Source organism: Merops nubicus, unplaced genomic scaffold (assembly GCF_000691845.1).
Source record: "Merops nubicus isolate BGI_N331 unplaced genomic scaffold, ASM69184v1 scaffold49905, whole genome shotgun sequence".
In the NCBI taxonomy this organism is placed as follows: domain Eukaryota; kingdom Metazoa; phylum Chordata; class Aves; order Coraciiformes; family Meropidae; genus Merops; species Merops nubicus.
Window position 1 is genome coordinate 1,426 of NW_008608600.1, and position 10,090 is coordinate 11,515.

At 37.8% G+C, this 10,090-nt stretch overlaps 1 protein-coding gene across 1 annotated transcript; it reads right to left on the reverse strand.

Moving 5' to 3' along the window:
- Positions 1 to 236: 236 nt before the first annotated feature.
- LOC103772945 (coiled-coil domain-containing protein 132-like) lies at positions 237 to 9,380 on the reverse strand (the record flags this gene model as incomplete). The annotated part of the gene is made up of 6 exons (XM_008940291.1): positions 9,231 to 9,380; positions 8,555 to 8,626; positions 4,414 to 4,467; positions 912 to 982; positions 366 to 483; positions 237 to 272 (listed from the first exon to the last, which is right to left on the reverse strand). Coding segments are annotated over exons 1-6 (501 nt in total), but the record flags the coding sequence as incomplete, so codon positions are not given.
- Between the last annotated feature and the right edge of the window lie 710 nt (positions 9,381 to 10,090).

The window sequence follows — 10,090 nt, forward strand, 5'->3', positions numbered from 1 at the left end:
TTCAGATCTAAGGGCAGAATTCAGTCTTTGACAGAAAACACTTCCCCCATCACAGGGGCTGTCTAATCTGATATGAAGTATTTCTCATAACATTTAAAAAAAGAATAAAAACATAGTTTCACCACATGCACACACCCACTGCCTGCCTGCGAGAAGAAGGAAAGAAGGAACAAAATTAAGATGACTAAAGTAGACTTAGAATAGCTTCAAATTATAATAGTCTGACAGAGACTTACCTCCAACATCTCACTCAAACGCACGTCAGTTCTTTGCTAAAAAAAAAAAAACAAAAACAGAAACAAGTGATAACTACAACAGAAATTAAGAAAAACATTTTGCCACTAAACAAAAATAACTGTACATACCAGTGTTTTTATTGTTCTTAGAGATTTCAGCAGTCCAATAAGCAGCTGTCTTTTCCTTTGGTTTGCAAGAAGCCCCAAACTAGTTTGTGTGAAGCCTTCCTTCGCTATATTCAGGTGTCTGTAAAAGTTAAAATGGATATGATCTTTGACGATATGTAAAATAACTTATTTCTAATAAATTCTAACATGTCCATCAAAATATATGCTCGAAAATAAGATTAGCAGCATTGTTAAGGAAATGCAGAAAATGGGATGAGACCAACAGACTACTATGAAGGTACATCTTCCCTTCTGCAGAACTCATCTGTGGATCAATGGTCTATCACAAAAGGTTCCAGTTTTAAAGAGAACTCCCAGTTGAAACAGTGAGAGCTGGAAGAGAGAAAGCAGCTGGTATTTGTTTCAGCATCTTTAACCTCTACTGCTAATTCCATTTTGCAACTGGAAATAGGAAATATCAGCAGCAAGCAAACTTCCTGGGTTTACAGATTTCTTCATAAACACTTTCTCCTCCTTTCAATCTCTGCCATTATATAAGCAAGATACCTTCTTCCATTCGTGCAAATAACGGCTGCTACCTGAAGGCCAGTTTGCAATGATGTAACACGTTCAAGTTCCTAGAGAGAGACAACAGCTTAAATAAGTACACAAGTTAAAGTGTGCTACACACCAGAAAAGACCAGTGATTCATAGGTTTCTCTTGAGATGTTCTAGTGACTTTGTAGAGATACTTCATATATTATTTGCTTCATCATTTTATATATGCTAAGCACTGGAATGCAAAATTAATATAAACTATCTTTGAAGATACAAATCTCTTTTGAAGAAAGACATTTGAAATCCATTTTCATTGCAGTGGGACCCTCTACATTTATATACTGTACATTTAGCCTAAGAATCACTATGCTATTAATGCACCACAGGAGAATGATCAAAGCTTCAGGGACAGAAGCACAGTTTAATTTACACTGATGTGCCAGAAAGCCGCAAAACAACACAAAAAAGACCATGTTTCACAGAGCATTTTCTTGATTAGAAGCACTTGTGTTCTACCAGTTTAATAGCTGCCACTTCATAATGAACCTTAATTGTATCTTGTTGAATTTCAGGTGAAAACTCTTCAGCACTGATGACCTGAATTTACCTTGGTTTGGACTTCACACAGTGCCTACCAGAATCTCAACTCCTTTTAAAAAAAAAAAAATGTTTTTTTTAAATACCTATTCGGATTTCTTTTGTTAGCAACAGTACTGAAGAAAAGTGTATATTAAAGAAAAAAAAAAAAACCCACACACTTTTTTTTTAAAATACTGCTTATAATCTGAAAACATGCCAAGCACGTTCCATGGGTAGAAAGGAGACTTTCATGGGTAGAAGGGAGACTTTCACTGTGAATACTGATCTACTTCTAAAAATATGACAAGCAAAAACAAGTTTAAAGTTTAGTTCCATTTATGATCACCTCCTGCTCAGTTTCCAAAGTTCCAAGCAATTCTGGCAAATCACTGAGCCGCATCTTTCAGCAAAACCAGTTCCTCCTTTAGGTTACCAACTCTACTTTTGGAAAAGCGATACCTCAGTTGCTAGTATGCGTAACAGCTTAAGAAGCAAAATTTGACTATCACTTTCCTCAGTACCTGCTTCTCACAAAAACATACTTTGCAAAAATCAGAGCTATTTAGAAGTCCATTGTTCCCTTTTTCATGAGGAAACACAAACACTAAGTAGCGACTCCATTCCAGCCTTGCCTCTTGCAAAGATGCTGTAAAATCTCTCCTTTGAACATGAGTGGATGGAGAGGCACACAGAGAGAGTCCAGCCTCCAGGTACCCACCCAGGGACTCTTCCGTCCAGCACCTGGGGCTGAATACATTTTCTTCTGTCTTTAAACACAGTCCTCCACTCATTGACTGTTCCTAAAGCATGCCTTTCCTTCTAAGGAGAAGGGAAAACTCTAAATCCCTTGCCTCGTGTCTGTGCCAGGCCTCTCTCAGCCCACTGTAGAGCCTGTTAGAGCAATACTTCATACCAGGAACGAAAACTAAATTCCCTACACCTTCCTTGGCACAGTAGAAACAATGTGTCCATGAGACAAAGCGTCCACTGCATTTTTGCTTCTTCTAATGACCTGTTACTGTAGTTGGATGCTGAACTGGAGCTGCCATTACCAAGTACCCACAGCACATCAGGAGCTTCGTTTCATGAGTCAATAAGAAAGTGAGTCCTATGATGACCACTAGAAATCTCTGAGAAGTAAATCTACTGACAAGAATAACTCTGTGCAAGCCTGTGCCTGTAAGTAACACTGAAGGATTACTGATTTAAGGCAAATATTTATTTGCCTTAAATGTTTGCAAAATAAATATTTATTTGCCTTAAATGTTTGCAAAAGATTCCTACTGGCATGATGGATACTTAACTGTCCCTTTGGAGTATATGAAAGAACTTCTTGGTATAAAACACATGTATTTCCCTAAGATGTTGCTGGAATAAGAATATTAACATTACACAGCAAAATGCAAGAAGAACATTGTCCACAGTACACAGTATCATGCATTGTTTCAAAGGGCCTCAAAGTGAAGTTCCTGGATTCAGAAAAACCATCGTTTGCTCAACATAAATTCTGAACATGCACAACAGCAGAACTTACCAGAAGGATTTGGCACAACTCTCATTTCTGTCCCTCTATATGCTGTCTTATGAGGACTCAACCACTGTAGCACTTACCCAGCCTCCTTCTGCAACAGCCTCCCACCTGATTCCTTTAACTAAAACTGAAATAATAGTGACTTCACAGCTTTTTTCTTCCACCAGCTATTGTAGAAAATGATGCAAGCAGTGCTCACTCACCATTTTCTTTAAACAGTAGCACTTCTCCTACCCAGCGAAATGCTAAAGCACAGATAGGAACCTTGAAAACTCACTAAGGCTAGATGTGTGAGCCATGAGCACAAGTGAGCAGACGAAGTTGTGCCATCCAGAGAGGTGAAAGAAAGTAAATAATTCCAGCTCCATGACATCTAACATGGGTTAAAACTAGGAGGTACAAGCCCTAGCCTGCAGCAACAGTGTATCAGCTGAGAAGCCGGAGGCAAGGAAGGGAGGAATTTAACAAGAAGGTGGTGAAGGAGGAAAGAGCGGAGAGGAAACGAGAAAGGTGAGGGGAAAAAAAAAAAAAAATAGCCCTTCACCACCAAACACAGCCATCACTGCCCTCCCAAACTCTCTCCAGGCTTCTTGACCAAAGCGAGAATTGCCATAATCACTGGTATGACAATGCTTATACAACAGGCTGTACACACACAGAATTATCCACCAAAGGATAATTCTCAGACTGTTTTGGTAACGTCACAGAATTCTTACTATTATTTCCTGGAAAGATCAGATAAAATCAGGCAGAGCTGATAAGATGTACAGAGGCATTATTAAAAATAAATGGCTAAGAAAAAAAACACCTTCTCTTTAAAGAATCATTACAACAGCTGCTTCTATTATGTTTTGGGAGCAAGAAGAGAAGCCATGCCAATATTCTACTGCAAGCAGTTAAAGTGCTTTTGCTTTGTTTGGCCCTCAGAGACTCTTGACATGTCAAGGCTCATTCCAGCTCAGTCTTCTCTTAGATGTTTTCTTCTCAAAATTGACTGAGATTAAAGGCAGGTTTCTGCTTAAGTGCTCTTAAGCAAGGTCACCACTGTCTTGTCTTAGGGAAAATGATCTGAAACCATTCTTAAACACAGGCACAACAGAAGCTCCTGTTCAAGTCCGTTGTAGGTATTAGTCAAGCTTGTGAATTCATGTTTTCAGAAAGCCTTCTTAAAATGCTCATGTGCAGAATTCTTTATCACCCTAAGGGCCTCCAGCTCAATACACCTTTGGTCTTTTCACTCTGCAGAAACAGGTTTAACATACACCGACACCTGTTTCCAACCAGGCACGAGCATCTCTACTAAAAAATTACTAGATTTAATCCGCAGTGACAAAACTGCAGCATTGTAACAGCACAAAAAGGAATGGTTTACTCTGAAGAAGTGACTGTTAATTGTCTTACCTGAACATACGCAGGCTGTTTTTCAAGAATCAAGTCTGCAACTTTCTTAGAGACCTTAAAAAGAATAACATTGTATGTGATACGTAGCAAACTCAATGAAGTCATCCCTACCGAAGTTTTACAACACATTTATGATTCTGTATTTAGTTCTGTAGTTCTCAAATTTATTAATAAATGTGTCACAACAAGGTGAAAAATCCTGAAAATTACAATAAGCTTTCCTTAGGAACAAGATAAGAAAAATGTTTACAGTTGCATCAAGGAACTAGTGGGCATTTTTAAATTAGTCCTTTACCTCTGTGCTTGTAAAGGAACACAGCAGTATAGAAAACAGAAATAATCTGTGACTCTGCAAGTTTTTACATTCTACTTACGTATAAATTTAGAGGACAAATTCAAGACAACCATCTACCATGGAGATCTAAGAAAGCCATAAGGACACTTAGATTTCAGGCTGACATCATAATAAATAAAATCCACGTCAAATTGAATATTCAATCCTGAGTACATCATATCTTTTCTCTAGCATGCAGAACATGTATATTTTAAAATTTTCTCCATTGTTCTGAACTAAGAGTTAGTGGAATGATACTGAAAGGTGCTGTGTTGTCGCCAACACTCGGAGCCTGGATCGCGGCACCTCAACCTCTGCCGTTGGGGGCCATCAAGACACAGGCTCCAATGCAGAGGACGCAGCAAACGGCGTCTATTGCGTCGCTGCAATTGCTTATCTATGGCAAGCCCCGCCCACAGCGCCCCTCGTGGGCAGTCTGAGCTTTCCCTTACATCGCCAGATCGTCCCAGCGCCGGCCCCTGCCTAGGTGCCTGTTACAACAGTGCTGTCTGTACTCAATTTAAAAATGAGCATTGCCACCTTGATCAGTCTCTTGTGTGCAAACATCATCAAAAGAGATCCAACACTAACAGACGTAAATGCAAGCCTCAGAATAACGTGTTTTGTCTCAGCAGGGACTACAAATACTTAAGAAGAAACAGATTCAAAGATGACAAAGAAATTATTGGTATTCTCTATATACTTCTTGGAGAACAATATTGCCAGAAATGGAAATAAAATAAAACTGGCTTTGACAGTCAGCCAGCCCACAATGCACTGCTGGGAAAGAGATATGAGGAGGTTTTTATGTATTTGACTGCTTAGTCAAACACAGCACAAAGCTGGGATCTTCAATCAGCATTCCTGTAACAAATTTACAGAGGCTCTACCAGGTCTGTTCCTATCCTCTGGTTGAGCACCTGCACTCTTGATGATCTTCAAAGTACTCTGATAACATCAGCTGGCAATTTGGACAAGGAGTACTTACCTAGCTATGCCTTCCTCCTTCCACATTAAAAAACAGCCATAATCACAAAATTACTTTAAAACCTCTTAGATGTTCTAAAAATAATAATGCTTTCTTCTGCAGGACAGCAAAAGAACCACTCCAGAGCAGGGTGGGTGCAGGAAAGGATGTTGTCAAGCCAAACACTACTCAAACTTACAGGACCTTCAGGCTCTAAGGAAGTTTTGTTCACTACACAGTGTATTCCACTGCTGTGGAATTCTAACCTCCCTTTTCCACCCTGTTCTTCCCACTAGCCCTGTACCTGTAAAACCACAACAGGGATAAACCATCTAGTCATGCATTGCCTTAGTACAAATCTATCAGTTTGATTCACTGTTAAAGGGATTCATCAAGCAGTACACATGAATAAAAGATGAGTTTCACTTTTAGTTTTTGCACTGCTTTTGTTTAGCAGATTCTCAGTTACCCTTGATTAATAACAACCTCAACACTGTCAAGCATCTGTCACAATCTTTATTTTTTTTATTTTTTTTTCTCTCCCTGAGCTTAGTAATACTACTTTTTTTTTTTTTTTTTTTTTTTTTTTTGGATGACTGATTTTATCCCAGGTTACTTCCATTCATATTCCATACATTTATGTTGACTCTTAAGTTTTGGAATGCAGAAATATAATTGTTAGCAATGAATGTGACTGCAGTTATCAATGCATGCAAACAGCAATGTTCTTTGAGGAGACCAAAACAATTTTCTCCACAATAATATTCTCTTTCCTAATCACATCAAGGGAAAAAAAATATTTATCTTCTTAAGAAAAAAAAAAGTGCAGCTCAGGATATCAGTTTACTAATTAAAAAGGAGTCAAACAGACATACAACTAGAAAGGCTCTTAATCCAAATGGTCTGTACCAAGACAGTGAGACAAATTGAAGCTGTCATGACACATATTAAAGAAGTCTTCCAATGGAATGGAAAACTAATAGGAAAACTACAGAAAATAGAGTCTATAGTGACCCTGAAAACAAAGGCATGACCAAGATCAGCTGTGCAAAAGCAGATGGCAACAGTCATTGAGAAGTGGAAGATCAGAGCTCTATCACCCATAACTCACACCCATTTGAGTATTTTGTGTTACAGAAATTTAGAAGTTGGAATTATCTATAAAACATAATTCCTATGCCAGCTACACAGGCACTGAAGTGAAAAAGGCTGTACTTATTCTTTTCAACACAGAGCTACCGTGTGATCTGCCCACAGACTTCTTGAGTCCTCGGTCAAATCATCTATTCACAATCAGCACTGAAATACTTTTAGGACAGAACTAACATACAACATTCTGCAGTACTGATATTGATTGATACTGAGACAGGAGAAGCAAACACACAACAGTCTCTCACACTCCCCCTGGAAACAGGACACAAGGATACGATATACAGCATACGAGAAATTTTAGCAACTCAGCACATGCCCCAGGGTGGGGGGACCAAACAACAATTCCTTCCTATAGCAGAGTCTCACTTAGACTAGATTAAGGGAGACATGAGGCAGGTCCAATCCTGACTGAGGTGGGATGGATAGGGAAGAACTGGACACATGCTTCTCATCAAAAGTTTTGGTGTTCAGAGTTTTTGTTTGTTTTCTAAAAGGAAGATACATCTGGGCCATATGTACTGGAAATTCCATGCTCCATTCTCACTCATCAGCTGCATGCCCTTTCAGGTCACATGTTGCAGCAGCAGTTTTGCCCTCAAACTGCTCCCCTAGATGCAGCTGATTCCAATTGTGGATGCAGAATGGCCAAGACATGGATAACAGGTATGGGGATTATTCAGTGTATCTCGGTTAAGTGTATTTCCTTGAAAAACTAGATCACCACCAAATGTTCTCTAACTTTAAAAAAGAAAAATATCAAGATGAAATCAAAACCCACCACCCACTTTTAACTTCCTTCTACATCTTGGTGAGGAACATGGATTATTAATTTGCCCAACTTCTAATACCATACAAAATTTCATAGGTTTATAGGTTTATTCTGGGGAAAGCAGTCTTAGGCAGAAGGAACTTGTTCTCTATGTATTGCTAACAATCCAATATATTCCTCTGTACATTTCAACCATTTAAAGACATGAATTAGGATTATCAATTATTTTACTTGCAGACACTCTCCAAATGCAACAGTTAATACATTTCTTTCCTGTACCATATTATTCATCTTTAAAAAGAGCAGTGAATCAATAATTTATATACGAATAGAAAAAAAAAAAAAGGCCTGAAATCTAGCAAGTGCCTTTCAGAAGATGCAACTCAGATTTCCCCTCACAAATAATAGTTATTACTCATTGTTACAATTCCTTTGTTTTACTAGGTAGTAACTCTGCACCGGTATTTCATGGATGATTAACAAATTGACAAATGAAGAAATAAAAGAAAATATCAACTCTAAGGAAAGAGGTTTTAAAACATTCTATGTTTTATGTTCCCAGAAATCCCTCAAAAAAAAAAGAGATACTACCACACTCTTCAGCACTGTATTGAACATGGCTTCTGTTGCAATACATAGGAAAAGCTGAACATTCAGAAAATCAAAGCTTCTAGGGATATAGTTAGCACATTTACTCCTTGTTATAATATTTATCACCAAGATTTACTTCCATGATTTGATATGATTACATGACTTACTAATATGATTTTCTACTACAAAAGCATGCAACATAACATTAAAAGAAAGAAAGGCTTAGTATCTATTGTATTTAAGAAATCAAAACTTTTTCAGCTTCGTTTCTGGCTAGACTTAAAGGCAATACAACAAACTGCCTGACGGTATGCAGGAAACTACTTACGGCAGCCTGCTGTTGTTTTAACTTGTCTCTGTACTCTTCCAGTTCTTGAAGACTAAGTACTGGAGGAAGCCTCTGCATGTAAACAACAAATTAAACTCAGTAAGAAATTAAATGATGTTAAATGCACATATAGTACTAACTAACCAATCAGTTCTATTGAGGAAACATTCTTATTGCTTCTGCAGTTTGAGATGCAGAATTAACCCATTATTTTGAATGACGAATACTGAAATAAACCAATGTTAAGATAGACAGTGTATTTTCGTAATTACAACACATAGTATAATAATTGCCTCAAAATTACCTTATTTTAAGCCATATATGTATGCACACAATACTTCTAATCATTGAAATCATTACATCTTAGTTTGCTAAAAAAATATGCAAAATATAAAATGGATTTTTTTCCTCTCCATTTTGTCTTTTTCACTACAGTTTAAATTATGAAGTGTCTGGTAGCAAAATTGGTATTAATTCTATGATGTTAAAAGAAGAGACTCCATATCAATGCTATGTACCAGAAGCTCCACACAACCACAAGATGAGGCAGAAAGGTACAGTTATGTATTAATGCAAGATACAAGAAACCAAATGAAAAATAGCTCATTGAAACAAGCATACTTTTCACTCTCATTTTTTTTTTGTTATGTTACTGTCTTTTAAGAAGACAGCTTACCTCCAACTCATACTTCACAATATCAAAGGAATCATTGGAAAAATAAACTTCTTCAATGCTGTTAATTATTTCTTGCTGAGCTTGAGGATCAACTGGCTCTTCACGAAGTTCTCTGAGCTCCTCCTTCACAAAACAAATAAGGATTTCCATGATGAAATATTACATCCTAGCAAGAATAATGTTTTACCAAAACAAATATTTTTAAAAAGCCATTTACAACATTAATACAAGAAGCAATGGCAAAGGTCAAAAAGATCAGTAAACTGCAGCTTGTTACTCCCTTTACAAACAGCAAGATATTTAGAACTTTTCAAAGAACATAGTGCAGACTTCAGCATTGCAGATCACTTAAACACTTCATCAATACATCTATGGCACTAATGCATGTTGAGTCCACAGCATTTTCCTCTTAAAATTTAGAAATTATCAGAATAAACTAAAAATAAATTGGCAGGCCGTTTCTCCAGAAGTAAAAAGGCCCCACAAAAATGTAACAGGTAGAACCTGAATCTATTAAACCCAAAGAATCATCTTTGCAAACGTAAGGTAGACAGTGTCACTACAAACGTATAACTTTTTAATTCAGCCTTCAGAATTCACTGTAATAAAAGTCATGTCATTAAACACTTGAATTTTTACAGGCACAACCGGAACGGATCTGCTTTCCTTGCACAAAATCAGCAGACTTCAGCTTGTTCTTTGCCTAGCAGCACGGTCTAAGCAGAGATGCGCTCTCAGCTTTCTGGGAGCTAATATTCAAGCGGTGAACATCCACCTCCCTGCTGTCACCATCTGCCCCGCAAGGTCTTCTCAGCAGCCCAGCTGCTATCACTGGTGGCAACAAAGGACTGAGCCGGCCG